We start from the raw sequence: 18,317 nt of genomic DNA on the forward strand, positions 1-18,317 counted from the left end.
CATTTGGAAAACCTACTTTATTATATAACAGACTTTTGGCTTTAATGAACATCCCCTCACTCAAATTAGTCCATTATATCGAGGTTTTACTATAATGTCAATCTTCTGATTTAGCTCATTGTACTATGGAAATATTATTGTTCTTAGGAAAAAACATTACATATTATAAAATATTTGTTTTTAAGGGTAAAAGGGGTATGAGTGAAACTTTCTTTTAAATGTTTCACAAAAAATAATATCAGTTAATTATATAGGAAGAGAAATGATGGAGTAGATGTAGTAAGTAAAAATATAAACAACTGGGGGATCTGAGTAAAGGTATATGGGACTTCTTTATATTATTCTTGCAACTTTCTGTAAGTTTGAAATGATCTGAAAATAATACAAAAATAAACAAAACCGCAAAACCAAAACAAAACACAAAAATAGAATAAAGGCCCCACAGTTACATATTAGTGTATGGTTAAAAAAGACTCATCAAGGTAATCCAGAGTATGCTATTCTATTTAAGATTACCAGTAAAATGAAAATATATCAAGTCATGCTTTAGATTATATTAATGGTCAAATCATTTAAGACTCAATACACCAGATGTTTTGTGAAACTTGAACAGTCCAGAAGCAATAGGATACTCTGGATTGGATATATTTCTAATGTAACTACTCTCATGTCATGTGGGAATTGTTAACTTGTCTCTTGCAGATAGTAGGCTCCTAGAAGACAAGGACAATGTTATAGTCATCTTAATATACACAACATTAGAGTAACAAACTGAACTAAAAGCAATCCCTCCAAAGCACATGTCTGAGTATGAACAAAGACTTTGATATACACATAAAAAAAATTGTATGAAAGCATTTTCAACAGTACTTTCATTAAATGACAGCTCTTTACAAAACTAGTATAAACAGAGGTCTAAAGCATCTGGTTCTAAAGCAGAATATTTACTCTGGGGTGTAAATAAGCCTGCATATTTAATAGGCCAGTATCATAGAAATTATATTATATCTCCATTAGGAAGAACTAGCATCTGTTATTCACCTACCATGTGCTCATTTTCTATGTGGAGAAACTGAGGCTCTGAGCAGCTGAGTAATTTCCCCACTATCACACAGCCAGAAAAGGGTGAGGCCAGGAAATAGTGAATGAGGCCAGAAAGTGAGACGTAGGTGCATTATAAAGCCCTTGCTCTTTCTGCAACTTCAAGCAGCCATTGAATATATATTTCTCTGTACCACTCTGTATAATAAGCATGATAATTCCTATTTAAATGGCTTTGATAAAATTTAAATGACATGGTATCAATAAAAAAATCACTCTGAAAAGTATAAAAAGTTCTACAAATAATAAAAAACAATTATGATCTGTCTAGCTATCTGTCTGTCTAATTTGCTTGATCCTCAAACTCATTTTGAAGTAGTCAGGGAGGTGTTATTCTCCCATTTTAGTAGATGTAGGGAGTATAACACTCAGAAAGATTAAGTTACTTGTTTATGAGTCACAAAGGCAGGATTAGATTCTGAATCTTACGTCTTCTCCTATTTTTTCCTTAAAAACAATATTTTTATTGATATCAGAGAGGAAGGGAGAAGGCGAGATAGAAACACCAATGATGAGAGAGAATCACTCACTGATCAGCTGCCCTACACTGGGGATTGAGCCCACAACTTGGGCATGAACCCTGATTGGGAATCAAACCACGACTACCAAGTCAGTAGGTCGATGTTCTACCACTAAGCCACACCAGCTAGGCTGCTTCTTTTTCTATAACATCATGATGCATCTAAAATGTAAACTCATATGCATTATGCATAACCCATGGATACAGATAGTGTGGTGAAGGCCTGGAGAGGGGGCAGGAATGGGATGAAGGGGGTCAATGGAAAAAGGGGAACATCTGTAATACGTTCAACAATAAAGCTAAAATAAAAAAAATTACAAAGCCCTATTACTGCAGCAAAAGATCATGGAAGAAAATGTTAAGGGAAAAAAAGGTCATGTAGATCCTTAGAAGAAAAATTACATGCATTTAAAATGTTAAAATTTGCTTACATATTAAATATAAACTTACAAATGTATTTGGGGACAGACATTTTAATCAGTTGTATTAATTTTATAATGTACTTGTTATACTTGATTAATTAGCAAAACACTTATTCTGGAAAATGAGGCATACACATAGGCTTTTCACACAATACAACATAAATTATTAAGTTCCCCTACATGAACTTTTGTAGTGTATTTAAAACCTAAAGTGAGGCTAGGTATAATAAACTAGGTGCCTGGTGCATGAAATTCGTGCACATTAAAAGAAAATTAATTAGAGGAAATATTTTAATATTGCTATTTGCCCTTTCTCTATAATAGAAGCTTCAGAGATTAAAGAAAATTAGTAAAATGTATATGAAAATCTTCCGCCTGTCAGAGTCTGGGGCACACCGCGGGACCCAGAGTCAAGTACGCCCCCACCTGCATGCACCTCAAAATCGTGCGAGACCCAAACCCAGACCTGGCTGACCCCACCCCTGTCAAGCCCTGCCGGGTGGGGGGCACAGCCTAAGGTCCCCCGCCCAGTGACAACTCAGATATGGCTGCTGGTCAGCTCTGTGAGTTGCGGGGAGATCCCAGCACAGGAACAATGAACCTTGTGAGATCTCCTGTCTGGAAGAAAGCTGCACCTGAATTCCTGCCCTGATGCCAGACAATCCAGTTCCTCCCCATATGTCCCTGGATCCCCCAAAGCTGCTGCCCCAGTGCTGGAGTCCAGAGGGACTGAGTCTGAGTAAGTCTGTGTACTGTCCCTTTAAGAAGAACTACATGGGTCTCCAGCAGCCTCCATGTCACTCAGTCACAATCCCCACTGTTTTTCACAGCCCGAAGTTATGAGGACTTCTCTTCCCAGCTCTGGAATCCTGGCTGGGGGTCTGGAAGCCCTTGCTTCTCACCTGAGACCTCTGCAGCAGAGCTATCCCTCCATATTAAACATGCCACATGTGGGTGTTGAATCAGTCTGTTCTGCGCCTCCACCCCTCCTACCAGTCTCGATGTATTTCTCCTTTACTCCTCTAGTTGTATGACTTCCATTCAGCCAGATTTCAGGTGGTTTTGAATGATGGTTGCTCTGTATTTTAGTTGTAATTTTGATGTGGTTGTGGGAGGTGGCGAGTACCAATGTTTACCCTACACTGCAGTCTTGGTTCTCTCTTATTTAGAATTATTAAAGTTTTAGTATAATACCTGTAATTTCTCCTAGAATCATATTTTGTATGATATTCCTATTGATTTTTATTTTTTAGGAGGGGTAAAAGTGCATGGAAATGCTCATAATCATAGTTGATATTCCATTTCCCCCCACAATGGGGCTTATTTTTACCTAGATTTTATACTATAGATCATTAATTGTAAAAATACATAAAGATGTACTTATTCACACTTTAAATAAGATTGAGATCTTTCACACCTAACATCATTATTATCTACCCTATATAATAAAAGCTTAATATGCTAAGTGTCTGGTCGTCCGTTCAACCAATCAAAGCATAATATGCTAATGATATGCTAAGGCCGCTCAACCACTCGCTATGATGTGAACTGATCACCAGGGGGCAGACAGTTGACTGGTCGACCAGTCACTAGGACGTGCACTGACCACCAGAGGACAGACATTCCGACCAGTAGGTTAGCTTGCTGCTGGGGTCCGGCCGATAGGGACTGAGTGAGTTGGTTCAGACATGGCCTGGAGCCCTCCCGCAGTCCCTCCACAGCTGGCCCACCGCCCTCCCTTGCCCCGATCATGCACAGCTGGGGTCCCTTGGCCTGGCCTGCACCCTCTCACAATCTGGGACCCATTAGGGGATATTGGAGAGCCAGTTTCAGCCTAACAGTGGAACAGCTGGTTGCTATTATGTGCACTGAATACCAGAGAGCAGACCCTCAAAGTAGAAGCTGCCCCCTGGTGTCAGTGCGCTTGCACAGGGGGAGCACCGCTCAGTCAGAACGCAGGCTCACGGATGGCGAGCACAGCAGCAGTGACAGGAGCCTCTCCCGCCTCCACGGCAGCACTAAGGATGTCCGACTGACCGCTTAGGCCTGCAGGAGCAGCCCTTAAGCAGTCAGTCGGGACATTCCCCGAGGGCTCCTGGACTGTGAGTGGGCGCAGGCCAGGCTGAGGGACCCCCCCGAGTGCACGAATTTTGTGCACTGGGCCTCTAGTCTATATATATAAAAAGCCAGCGACCATAACGCCGTAACGACCGGTCGCTATGACGCCCACTGTGGCCAGCAAAATGGCCCGATCAGGGGGTGGGGACATCCAGCCAACCTCCCGCGGTCCCTCCCCCCTGGCTGGCCCACCCACCCTTTCCCCCCTTCCCTGGCCAGCACGCTCCCGATTGGCCGCCCCACCACGATAGGCCTGCAGCCTCTCCCACTGGCTGGTCCCGCCCCTGATTGCCTCCCCACCCCATTTGATGGCGGGCCAGCAAACCCATCACCCACAGCCCCTCCCCATGGCCATACTTAATTTTGTTAAAAATTAACAAAATTTCCAAAAGCAAAAATATTTTTAAAACTATTTCACATTTACAAGTACAAAAGACATGATAAATCTAAGCAGGTTCAATATTATGAAGTTCAGAATGTGTCCTATTTCATAGAGTAACTAATAAAAAGGCAAATATTGAACCCACTTTATAGCAAATCCTTACAATTTTATTTATAAGATAATTAATTTATATTAATTCCCTAAAAATATCAATTGAAGCCCAAAGTGAATGACCAAATCTAACAAAAAAATAATTAAAACACTTACAAAAAAGAAACATTAGAAACAAATTAAAATTTATAAATAAAAAAGAAACTAATAAAAACCTGTGGTATGGTGGATAGGATGACAGTATTCTCAGCAGGGACTGGCAGGACAGGGATCACAGGGACAGTGGGAGAAGAGAGAGGTACAGCTTCTGTTGGCTAAAAATCATCAATGACAAAAAATCAGGAAAAATGTCAAAATAAAAAGGAATCACATAACAGAAAGTTTGTCATAAATTATAGTTTTCAGAATGAACTGAAAAGTAGGTAAAATATTAATATATTACCTCAATTTGAATGAGAAAATGATTTCCAGAAAGTATTTTATTAATAATTATATCACAAATATTTTAATTACTCTGCAGTTAAAAAGAGTGACTACTCCTTAGATCAGTGGTTCTCAACCTTCTGGCCCTTTAAATACAGTTCCTCATGTTGTGACCCAACCATAAAATTATTTTCATTGCTACTTCATAACTGTAATGTTGCTACTGTTATGAATCGTAATGTAAATATCTGATATGCAGGATGGTCTTAGGCGACCCCTGTGAAAGGGTTGTTCGACCGCCAAAGGGGTCGCGACCCACAGGTTGAGAACCACTGCCTTAGATGTTTAAATGAAAATAATAAAAGATAACAATTTATAATGCTCCTCCTCAAAGCGACAAGACACTAGCTTCAGAGACAGACTACAAAATATTTTTCTAGCATCCAGAATATATGTGACTACCTTCCTCCTTGTATTGAAAGAATCAAAAATAATTCCATTTGCCTATCAGGTAGATAATTGGGCCTTACAAATCTACAGACAAAAGATTCAAAAGATTCCAAAATTGAATCTGTATAACTTAAACTAATCTGTGCTATTAACCTCTATTATCAAGAACCTGCCTGTAAAGTCATTAATGCAACTAGCATTCATTGAGTATCTATTATATGCCAGACATATTTTGGAAAAAATGAAAAAAGAAGTGGCAACTCTAGTGACATATTTAAACTATAAAGCTTTGATATTTGTACTAAACTAGTGGCATGGAGCACAAAATCCGTGCACTGGGGGGGGGGGGGATCCCCCAGCCTGGCCTGTGCCCTGTCACAGTGTGGGAGCCCCATGATCCATCCCCCCAAAGAGGTAGGCCTTGCCCACCCACCTGGGGCTCCTCGATGGATTGCCCCAAAGAGGTAAGCCGGGCTGGGCCGAGACGGAGGCTTGTGGACCCCCAGTGCAGGCGTGTGGAGGCTTCTGCCGCAGCCCTGTCCCCGGCCCTGACACTGCAAGTCCCTGCCCACCTGCGTCTGCTGCGCACGCAGCCTCCAGCTGATTGGTCGTTACACATGAGGGCGTCCCAACAATTTGCATATTAGCTTTTTATTAGTATAGATTACTCTATCTGACTTGATTCAATTATTTTTATAAAGCTGTAACTGGAACACAGAAAGGTGTTTTCTAACGAGTTCCAAACCTTATAAACGGAATTAATTCATATTTCCTCTATCAATGACATATTCTATATGTATAAAAACATTAAAATTAAATTAATAAGACAACAATGTACATTAAGAGACTTAAAACAGAAAGAAAACAAATTGCTAAACTTGAAACTATGCTTTTCCTCATTGATAAAAATACAAAATGAAATTAAAATGTTAACTTTCTTTCTCTATCAGGCAATGAAAATTTATCAAAAATGTATGAAGTCTCTTCAATAAGGTATTGAGACACTGGATATCCACATGCAAAAAAAAAGTTAAAACATTATATATAAAAACTAATGGAAAATTAATCAACAACCTAAATATAAGTGCTAAAACCATAAAACTCGTAGAAGAAAAAAGGGGTAAATTTTCATGACCTTGGATTTGACAATAGATTCTTAAATATGACCATTAAAAAAGCATAAGTGATGAAAACAAATTAGGATTTAATCAGAATTAAAACTTCTTGTACACCAAAAAGCATTATCAAGAAAGCGAAAAGACAACCTACAGAATGGGAGTAAATCTTTGCAAATCATACATCTGATGAAGGTTTGATATCCAGAATATACTAAGAACTCCAACTCAACAACAACAAAAAACAATAAAAAAATGGGCAAAGGACCCAAATAGACATTTCTCTAAAAAAGCTATACAAATGGCCAATAAGCACATGAAAAGATACTGAACATCACTATTCATGAGAGATATGCAAATCAAAGTTACAATATCACCTCACACCTACTGGAAGGCTGTAATAAAAAAGGGAAAACTGAAACAGAAAGTAACAAGTATTGGTGAGAATGTGCAAAACTGGAACCCTCAAAAACTGCTGGTAGGAATGGGAAAGTGTGCATACTCTGTGGAAAACAGTTTGGCAGTTCCTCAAAAAATGAGCCATAAGCCTACTATATGACCCAGCTCTAAGCTACTCTTAAGTATATGCTCAATAGAACTAACAACAGGAAACTGGATACTTACACCAACGTTCAATGATGCATTATTCACAACAGTCAAAAGGTGGAAACAGCCCTAACTGGTTTGGCTCAGTGAATAGAGCGTCGGCCTGCAGACTGAAGGGTCCCAGGTTCGATTCTGGTCAAGGGCATGTACCTTGGTTACGGGCACATCCCCAGTGGGCGGTGTGCAGGAGGCAGCTGATCCATGTTTCTCTCTCATTGATGTTTCTAACTCTCTGTCCCTCTCCCTTCCTCTCTGTAAAAAATGAATAATAATAAAAAAAGTGGAAACAACCCACATGTCCACCAACAGATGAATGGATAAATAAAATGTGTTACATGCATTAAATGGATATTAGTCAGCCATAAAAAATAAAATTCTGATATATATCCTACAATATGGATTAATCTTGAAAACATTATTGCTAACTGAAATTAATCAGCCACAAAAGAACAATATTGTATGATTCCACTTATATGAAATACTTAAAATAGATAAATTCAGAGACAGAAAGGAGAATAGAAGTTATGGGGGCACGGGGAATCATTGCCTAATGGTTACATAGTTTGATGTGATAAAAACAATTTTGGAAATAGTGATTACTGCGTAACACTGGGAATATAACTAATGCCACAGAATTATTCAATTAAAACTTGTTAAAATGGTAAATTTTGTTACATATATTTTACCACAATAAACAAACTCAAAAAAATTTTAATACATGGGAACAAGTACTCTCTCACACTGCCCTTGGAAATATAAATCCATACAAACTTTATAAAAACCAACTCAGCAGTAATTGTCTATAGCCATAAAAATATCTAACCTCTCTGACATAGTCATTCTGGAAATCTATCCTCAAGGGAATAATTTAAAAAGCAAATGTTTTAATACTCTTAATATATTCCCCTGAGCATTGTTTATACTTGGGGAAACGTAGAATATCCTAAATATCCAAAGGTGTTGAAATGGTTAAGTAAATAATGATAATTATATAAGATTAAATAAATATCAGGCAACAAGGATAAATCATTTGTAAAAACAGTTTGTAAGTCATATAGAATACTGCCAATGACATGACATTAAACAAAAAAGGAGAAATGAAAAGTGTAAAATTATGGAAATAAATGTGTGAAAAGTTAACCTCTGGCCGAAACCGGTTTGGCTCAGTGGATAGAGACTTGGCCGGCGGACTGAAAGGTCCCAGGTTCGATTCCGGTCAAGGGCATGTACCTGGGTTGAGGGCACATCCCCAGTGGAGGAGGCAGCTGATCGATGTTTCTCTCTCGTCGATGTTTCTAACTCTCTATCTCTCTCCCTTCCTCTCTGTAAAAAATCAATAAAATATATATATATATATTAAAAAAAAAGTTAACCTCTGGGGGCAGGATTACAAGTACCTTCCCTCCCCACTGCCACACTTCACACTAAAGGCCGGGTGCGTGAATTCGTGCATGGATGGGGTTCAGCTGGCCAGGGGGAGGGGACGCAGGAGGTTGGCCGCCAGCCCTACCCCTGATCAGACTGGTTGGCCGGCCGCAGTGCACGTCATAGTGACCAGTTGTTCCAGTCACTTGGCTATATATTCTATTTTCCTAATTGTCAATAATAAATACACAATATTATAATGCAGTGTGAGAAATGGGAGACCCACTGTTCATATCAAGAGAAAATCAATAATGATCGTTTACCATCCAATTCTCTAAAAGATAAAAGGAAAACCCATTTCACATGAGTTGTTCTAAAAGATGCTAACAAATTTTAGTGAAATATAAGACTATTAGAGATGAAGGGTAAGGATCAAGTTCATTTTACAACTGAGGTTCAGCTCACAAAAGGGAAGCTGTAAAGAATTAGGAAAAGAATTGCTGAATTTCTGTTATTGGATTTCTTATTTCCCGTAGAAAGAGATTTTTAGCAACTAGATTTTGTTTCCTTTATCTATTTCTAAGTACCCTTTTTTAAAAACCCTGAAATTTACACAATCTTAATCCACTCTCTTCTCTATAGGGCACTAAGCAAATACTTTGAAAAAGAACATTTGCCCCTGCCTCTAACTTAAGGCAAATACTGCTGAGAAAGTCTTCAAAAAAACAACTGCCAATAAATGGCTAATTATTTTGTATCTACAATTTGGTAATAAATTTATTTTGTATACTGAAAAAAAATTGCTTTGCCCTAAACCAGATTTCAGAATAAAACGTACATCTTGGGCCATAGCGCCCCTTGGCATACCTAACTGCAACCACAGCATGGTCTTCAGATCGTTAATGCATTTTGATATACTCAAAACGTATTCATATTTCACAATAAACACAAATTAATTATATACAACAACAACAACAAACTGCCATATCGACACACAGCATTTCCTAGCCACAGCTGATAATCAATTCAGGTAACAAAGATTTATAAAACAACAAAGTAAATTTTCATTTGAAACAAAATTACAGCCTTAAATAATAAATAATGAAATGAAGGTTAAATGATGAGGAACAGTACAGATATTAAATCATTAAAATGAAGAAAAATAAGAGGATATTTTCAATGCAGGATTAACAGTATGGTAAAATTTGGGGGAGCTCTATAAGAAGATTCTAAATTAGAAAATGTCAAAATTTAGGATTCTAATATAAATATTGAGGCCGCAATATACAGTGACCATTATATTTGGGTTATTACAGAAAAGGAGGCATTTCAGCATAAGCTTTTTAAACTTGAAAAATCTTAGATACATATTTCATTAGACAATAGTGATTATTAGTCATCATTCTCTTCCTGCTCCATCTGTATCACTCAATAAGATCATCTCCAAGATTAAAAAAAAATCTTGACCAGGTGACTAACAACTGTCTCAGTTTCTATCCATAGCAACACCATGGAATCATTATCCTTCGAGGTTGCCTTCAGAGACTTGTTTCCATGACAACAGAGGCTATATAATATTAACACTGTGTGAAAGAACACTGCAGAAAATTGTAAATTCCTGTAAAATAACTGGATTGTACATATTTTAAAAACACTTTTGTAAACCAGTATTCAAATTGACAGCTTTTTGAAAAATGTTGAAATTGATTATTAGAGATTCTTATTTTCTTCATATCTTTATATTTCATATTTAATGTGATACCTTAAAATTCTGAAATCAGCTTTTAAAAGGTAATAAATTTTCATAAAAGTGATCTGAGCCTCATTAGGTACAGCCAGGTACATAATGTGTATTGCACATCTACATTTACGACTATGCAGCACCCTCTTCCACTTTCATTCACTCAACAATAAATAAAAAAAAAGGTATATTAAGTGTATCTACCTGGGTTAAATCTCTTTCTGCTTAATATAGTTAAAGTGGTTTTCATACAGGGTGGGGCAAAGTGGGTTTACAGTTATTCACATGGAAAATAATACAACAATAAATAACACAAGAATAAACCTACTTTTGCCCCACCCTGTATATGCATAATGAATCCTGACTGATATAGGAAGAGACAGAAGGGACAATTGAGAGGTTGCTGTAATAATCCATCCTAGAGGGGACAGTGGCTTAAACCAAATGGTGGTCATGGTGAAAATGGACATGAATAGGCAAATCAAGATAGATTCTGAATATATAATTTGCGTATCTGGCGACTGATGGGAAGTTGGGAGTGAGGCAAGACTATTAAGAATAATACCCACAATAGCCACTAAAAATTATCTGTTACACATCATAGTTAGACCCAAGTATAAAAGATCTGCAAGGCTATCTAAAAAACACTTAATATTTTTTCTCACTAAATTATTTATTAAAATGATTTTCATAGCATAAAATGAAACTCTAAAAGATAACTGAAACTGTACTATCAGGTAATTAATAATTGTTTATATCTTATATTAACATGTTACATGAATGGGATAAACTGAGCTTGGGATATACATAAAAATCAGTAAGATCTAAATAAATGTATATTCATGGAAAATGAAATATAGGAATTAGAAAATCTTTTATCAATACATTAGGTCAGTGGTCGGCAAACTCATTAGTCAACAGAGCCAAATATCAACAGTACAACAATAGAAATTTCTTTTGAGAGCCAAATTTTTTACACTTAAACTATATAGGTAGGTACATTGTTATTTACTTAATTAGGGTACTCCTAAGGCTTAGGAAGAGCCACACTCAAGGGGCCAGAGCCGCATGTGGCCCGCGAGCCGCAGTTTGCCGACCACTGCATTAGGTAATAAGGCGAGTAATTACCCTTGTGTAACTATTGGTCAATAAGAACCTTATTTTGTTTTTGTACAGCATAGTTATTCTTTTTAAAAGTATTTTTATTGATTTCAGAGAGGAAGGGATAGGGAGAGAAAGATGGAAACATCGAAGACGAGAGAAAATCATTGATCTGCTGCCTTCTGCACGCTCCACACTGGGGTTCAAGCCTGCAACCCGGGCATGTGCCCTTGACCAGGAATCGAACTGTGACCTCCTGGTTCATAGGTTGATGCTTAACCACTGAGCCAAGCTGGATGGGCTGCATAGTTAATATTCTTAATCCAAATTCCTTCGTTTAAATATCTATTATGCTGTAGTGAGACATGTTTCTCTGATTTAATGTCAAAGAAGTTATCTAAGAGGGACAGTGAAACCAGGAAAAAAAAAATCTGTGAGCCTTTTGCATGTTTACAGAAGAATAAAATACAGCACAGTAGATATATCAAAACTCTGCTTGAAAGTCACTGTACTCAGCAGGGGTCCAGTACCTTAAAATAAAGGTGTTTTTCATTGTTTAAATCTGTTTCTTATTTGCTTCAAATGCCCTTTTACCACAGTTACTGCAAACAAGTACCATCAATATAAGCTGGTACAGTGGGGAAAACAAACAAACGTGCACTGGGCCTCTAGTCCTATTATAAAAAATGGGTGCAGATTTGTTAGTTCATACAGACAGATCATCTAGTTCATGAATCTATATCTGCTTACAAGATTCGTGATATTTAGTTAAGGTTTACCACCCCTTTATTATGAAAAGATGGTATTCTATCAGAATTCAGCTGATCATTTTGTACTGGAAGAAGGATGAGCCAACAATCAATAAAAATTTAAAATAAAGACCTAAAAATTGGACTTAAAGGTTACAAAATTAACAAATAAGTATGAAACTACCAACTGCAATATGCTTTTTTAAAAACTTGATTATATCAGAATGTGGCTAAAGAAACACACACGACCATGGACTAAAGGGTTACTAACCTAAAACGGGTTCTTAATGCTTCCTAGTAATCACACATTTATCCTATTCTATTCATTCTTCTACAAGTCCCTAATTATTCAAGCTCGGTACATTTCTGAAGTCATCCTCCCACTTAATATTTCAGCCATACTGACCTCCCTCCTGTTCCTAAAGTATCATAAAGATGCTCTGGCCTCAGAGTCTTTTATTTACTACCACAGGCCCGGTGCACAAAAATTCGTGCACTGGAGGGGGGAGTCTCTCAGCCCAGCCTGTAGCCTCTCACAGTCCGGGAGCTCTCAGGGGATGTCCTACTGATGGCTTAGGCCTGGGGCAGGTCTAAGATGCAGTCTGGCCTCCCTCTGTGGAGGCGACCAGGCCAATCAGGGGAAGGTGCCGCCCCCATCACCCTGCTGCTGCTGCCACTGCCAGCTGCCACAGCTACCAGCCCTTGGCCCTCACTTCTTAGCACTGGCCCCGCCCCCTGCTCACTGGTGGGTGGGGGGCAATCAGGGGCCAGGCCGGCTGAAGGAGGGACTGTGGGAGGTTGAGGCACAGCAGGTCGCACCCCGTCCAGCCTCTGTGGAGGCGTGGCGCCAGGACTGGGCCCGCGCCGCTGCCTCTGCAGAAGGGGCAGCACTGGGACCAGGACCGCGCAGCCCCCTCTCCTGCTGCCTCTGCAGAAGGGGCCACGGCGCTGGACCGGCCTGCGCTGCAGCCTCTCCCGCGCCACCGGCCCTCATAGCCACCGCAGTTTTGTCTGGAAGGACGTCTGGAAGGATGTTCAGAAGCCATCCGGTCTATCCGGTCTAATTAGCGTATTACACTTTTATTAGTATAGATTCCTCTGCCTAGAATGGTCTTGGCTTCAGATATCTACATGGCTCAATTCTACAATTTCTTTCATGTCTCATTTAAATATGACTTTCCAGTTGAAGCCCGTCTTGGTTATCCTATTAACCCTCATCACACACAGATACATACATTTGCTATTATCTTTTTTTTTTTTTTACTTTTTCTCCAGAAAACTATATATTTTAGTTAATTGTGTTTGTCTTCTTCCCTTATAATATAATCTCTTTAAAAGTAGGGATTCTTGTTCTATTCACCCCTGTATGCCCAGTGCCTACAATAGTACCCAGCACATAGGAAGTATTTATTATATATCTGTTGAATAAATGAAACCAGTGACTGCCGAAAGAGATTGATTTCATCAGCATTCTAAAATGATAAAATGACTGAGGGAATAGACTGTGTACATCCATCCCTCCTCCAATCCCCTTTCATGCTATATACATATCAGTTATTGCTAAAAGATTCTTTCTGTGTGCTTGGGCAACCACTACCAATCAGAAGGTATTCAAAACAATCTACCACTTGACGACCTTAGGTTCCAAAATTTAAAAACAACAACAAAATCCCAGGTCTTGCTCACAGCTCATGTTTTAAAACCTATAGGACCCTTCCTCCAAACTTCAGGGATCTACTAACTTCAACTTGGTTTCTAGGTTCCTCACCAGGTGGTGGCTGCTTCCTGTGGTTTATATCTCTGTCTTACCTTGGTGTTCCCTTTTGTCTTCGGTTCTCCAATTCCATTGTAAACACCACCCCATAGCAAATTCTCTTTTGTTAAAATAATTGCTGTGATAATCTGTTTTCCTGATGGACTCTGCCAAGATTACCAATCCTTTGGCTAAAACATAATTCTTTATCATTCTATAATTAGGCTGCTTCTCCATATCTCTAGACTCATCACTTAAGAGGCTAGAATATTTTGTGGAACGAATGACAATGGTAGTGGTGATGAAGATGCTAGTGACAATGATAATAAGTACCTTTCTGATGTCAGGTACTACAAAAGGGCTTTACATGTATTGTCTTAATTCTCACTAAATCTTGATGCAGATATTTTCAACCCTACTTTCTACAGGTGGAGGAAAGAGACACAGAGAATTTAGGCAATTTGTCCAAGGTACCACAGCTAGTACTAGGTGTACTAGTTAATAATGCGGATATTTTTTCAATAGATGGAGTTACACATATGTTGATATATATGCGATTTGATATGTATGCTACTTTGTTGTATTGACAGCAAGCTTCAAAACTTCATATGTCAAATTTACTGAAGGTGTTAACATCAAAGATATTTTTACACTTTAAAATGTTGAATTTCGTGCCAAAAAAAGAGCATTTGTGGGAAGTTTTAATTCATTACTTGATTTTGAAGAAAAAGGTACCGTATACTTCGGGAAGCTTATGGTGAACATGCTCCATCTCAAGATGCTTGTGAACTCTGGTTTAAACGCTTTAAATGTGATGATTTCAATGTGAAAGACAAAGAATGTCCAGGTCAACCGAAGAAGTTTGAAGAACAATTACAAGCATTTTTGGATAAAGATGCGTGTCAAACTCAAACAACTTGCAGAAAGATTAAATGTTGCTCAGCAAACAATTTCCGAGCGTTTACAAGCAATGGGAAAGACTTTAAAGGAAGGAAAATGGGTGTCACATCAACTGAACAAAAGACAAATGAAAAACCAAAAATTCATCAGTAAAATGTTGCTTCAACGGCATTGAATTGTAATTGGCGATGAAATGTGAATTTTTTTTGAGAATCCCAAACGCACAAAATCATGGGTTGATCCAGGTCAATCATCAACTTGGACTGCAAGGTCAAATTGCTTCGGAAAGAAGACAATGCTCTGCATTTGGTGGGATCAGGAAAGTGTGGTGTATTATGAGCTTCTAAAACCAGATGAAACCATTAGTACTGATCGCTACCCACAACAAATAATCAATTTGAACCACACTTTGATCATGAAATGACCAGAATGTGCCAGAAGACACGGCAAAGTAATTTTGCTTCATGATGATGCACCATCACACACTTCAAAACCAGTTAAAAACACGTTAAAAGATCTGGCCTGGGAAGTATTAACCCACCCGCCTTATTCACCAGACCTTGCTCCTTCAGATTACCACTTGTTCCGATTGATGGCACATGCACTTTCTGAGCAGCACTTCAAAATGTACGAAGAAGTGGAAAATTGGGTCTCTGAATGGCTTGCCTCAAAACAAGGAAAGTTCTATTGGGACAGTATCAACAAATAACCTGAAAGATGGGGGAAATGTGTAGCTAGCGATGTACATTACTTTGAATAAAGCACTTTTGATGTTTCTCTTGAAATTATCGTGTTTTCTTTGATTAAAAATCTGCCATTATTAACCAGTACACCTAGTATATGGCAGAACAGAGATTTAAACCCAGACCATCATCGTCTAAAGACAGCATGCTCAAGTAGTAAATTGTCTCTTTAAAATAGTTCAAAAAAAGTTTATTGTCTTTATTGTTACTACTATATTTTAATACAAAGACAATATACAACAATGCAGAAAAAAAACTTCATTAACTCTTAGGTCAAAGGTTAGCAAACTTTTTCTAAAAAGGGCCAGGTAATAAATATTTTAGACTTCAGAGGCCATGCACTTTCTGTTGTAATTACCCAACATTACTGTAGTAGCTTGAAAGTAGCCACAGGCAATACCCTAATAGGCATGGCTGTATTCCAATTAAACTTTATTGACAGCCCTGGCCAGTGTGGGTCAATTGGTTGAGTGCCATGCCATGCCTTGAGAGGTCACCGGTTGGATTCCAGTCAGGGCATGCCCATGTTGTGCTCTCACATTGATGTCTCTATCTCTCCCCTTTGCCCCCTCTCTCTCTAAAAAATAAATAAAAATATTAGAAAATAAAAACATTACAAAAACCCCACATTATTTATAAAAGCAGATGGCAGGCTGGATTTGGCCTACAGGCTGCAGTGTCACTTTAAAAAAGAAAAAAGACTGATTGTCAATGAAGAAAATAGAAAATGACTTCAAGACACCCAGCCTAGTTTTTACTAACCACAATTGGTTTAATTATGTTGCAATGTTTAATCTATGATAATAAAAAAAAGCAACTCCTCCCCCCAAACTGGAAGTGAGAATTAAAAAAACAAAAAAGTACATATGGAAATTTTAAGTTTAATCTAGAATTCTTTAAAACATTTTTATAAAAAAGGCCTATATAATAAAGCTGTGTTCTTTTAACTGAAAGAATTTAAGCTCTATACTGTATATAGTCTTTCAGTTTGGACAAAGTGATTAAAATGACTGTTGTTCTGTTCCCCTCCCACCACCCCCCACCCCCATCCAGCTATGGTACTTAGCTGAAACAAAGAATATCAAAATCTGTATGCTTCTTGTTTGATTTTCCTCTCTTTCAAACTGATTTTATTTTTCAAATTTATAACACTTTGATATATTAGATGGGTCTATGAAGATTATTCCTTTAAAAACAGAAAAATAACCCGACCTGTATGGCTGAACAATTGAGCATCGATCCAGGAACCAGGAGGTCACTGGTTCGATTCCTGGTCGGGCACATGCCCGGGTTGCGGGCTCCATCCTGTGAAGGGTGTGTAGGAGGCAGCTGATGATGCTCTCATCGATGTTTCTATCTCTCTAACCCTCTCCCTTCCCCTCTCTCTGAAAATCAATAAAAAAGAAAAAAAAATGAAGCTTGGGTCTATTTGTTCAAATCTCAGATTATAATCTTATTTTCTCAGGACCAACAAAAATTTAGTAGGGCAATCAATTAGTTCCATCCTGTCATAACAACTTCTTCACACTCCAGAGCTGGCTGAGTCAATGGTCACAGTTTAGATTTCACAATACTGTAAATACAGTTCAGAAAGAACTAAACTGGGGTTTACTAAAGGATAAAGTATGAATTGGCAGGGCTCCTGTTAAGGGGTGAGGGAGAAAAATCTTTTAAATAAATTTATCTAGGGGCAGAATAAGTAGTGTTCAGGCTTCTCCTAAAATTCCACTGCTTCCAGATGTCATAGCCAGTTGGTTTATACTTGCACAAAACAGGTCCACTCTTTGTTGACTGATTTGCATGTGCCTATAAAAGTATCACACCAATTGTTTTTAAGGGTTGTTAAGTATATTAATAGTTATAGGCTACTATTCTCCACAGTTTGAACAACTATTTTTACCTTTATCAAAATTCTAAATTTTGACACAAAAAGGAAGCTGAAATTGTTATCTAAATAACAGTGCCAGGAAGTACAAAGAATAACACAGTAAAAGATCTTTAGAGAAAACAATGCTAAGTCAAATTTAAAATATATATACATATACATATATATACTAGAGGCCCGGTGCACAAAAATTTGTGCACTCGGGGGCGGGGGAAGGGGGTCCCTCAGCCCGGCCTGTGCCCTCTCGCAGTCTGGGACCCCTCAGGAGATAATGACCTGCTGGCTTAGGCCTGCTCCCGGGTGGCAGAGGGCAGGCCCAATCCCTAGGTGCAGCCCCTGGTCGGGCTCAGAGCAGGGCCGATTGGGGAGTTGGGGCACTGCCCCCTGTCATGCACAGAGCAGGGCAGATCGGGAGGTTGCGATGCCACCCCTAGTCAAGCTCAGGGTAGAGCCGATTGGGGGGTTGGGGCGCTACCCCCTGTCACTCACAGAGCAGGGTCGATAGGGAAGTTGCGGCGCCACCCCGTCACGCACAGAGAAGGGCCCATCAGGGGGGTTGGGGCTCCGTACCCTGTCACACACAGAGCAGGGCCGATCAGGGGGTTGAGGAGCTCCCCCCTGTCATGCACAGAGGAGGGCCGATCAGGGGGTTGAGGAGCTCCCCCCTGTCACACACAGAGCGGGGCCGATCAGGGGGTTGAGGAGCTCTCCCCTGTCACACACAGAGCAGGGCCGATCAGGGGGTTGGGGCGCCACCACTGTCACACTCAGGGCAGGGCCGATGGGGGAGGTTATGGGCTCTACCCTGTCACACACAGAGCATGGCCCGTGG

At 39.1% G+C, this 18,317-nt stretch overlaps 1 protein-coding gene across 12 annotated transcripts in view; it reads right to left on the minus strand.

The window, feature by feature from the left end:
- DLG1 (discs large MAGUK scaffold protein 1) overlaps window positions 1-18,317 on the minus strand; it is a 286,228-nt gene that overhangs the window by 142,576 nt on the left and 125,335 nt on the right. For 9 of the 12 annotated variants that reach the window (XM_023750530.1, XM_023750534.1, XM_023750528.1 and 6 more), the window contains exon 6: window positions 4,870-4,968. The exons of the other annotated variants lie outside the window; for them this stretch is intronic. In XM_023750530.1, coding sequence (XP_023606298.1) covers window positions 4,870-4,968 — 99 coding nt within the window. The remainder of the gene's footprint in view (window positions 1-4,869; window positions 4,969-18,317) is intronic. 12 annotated transcript variants of the gene reach the window in all.

Source organism: Myotis lucifugus, unplaced genomic scaffold (assembly GCF_000147115.1).
Source record: "Myotis lucifugus unplaced genomic scaffold, Myoluc2.0 scaffold_14, whole genome shotgun sequence".
Lineage (NCBI taxonomy): Eukaryota > Metazoa > Chordata > Mammalia > Chiroptera > Vespertilionidae > Myotis > Myotis lucifugus.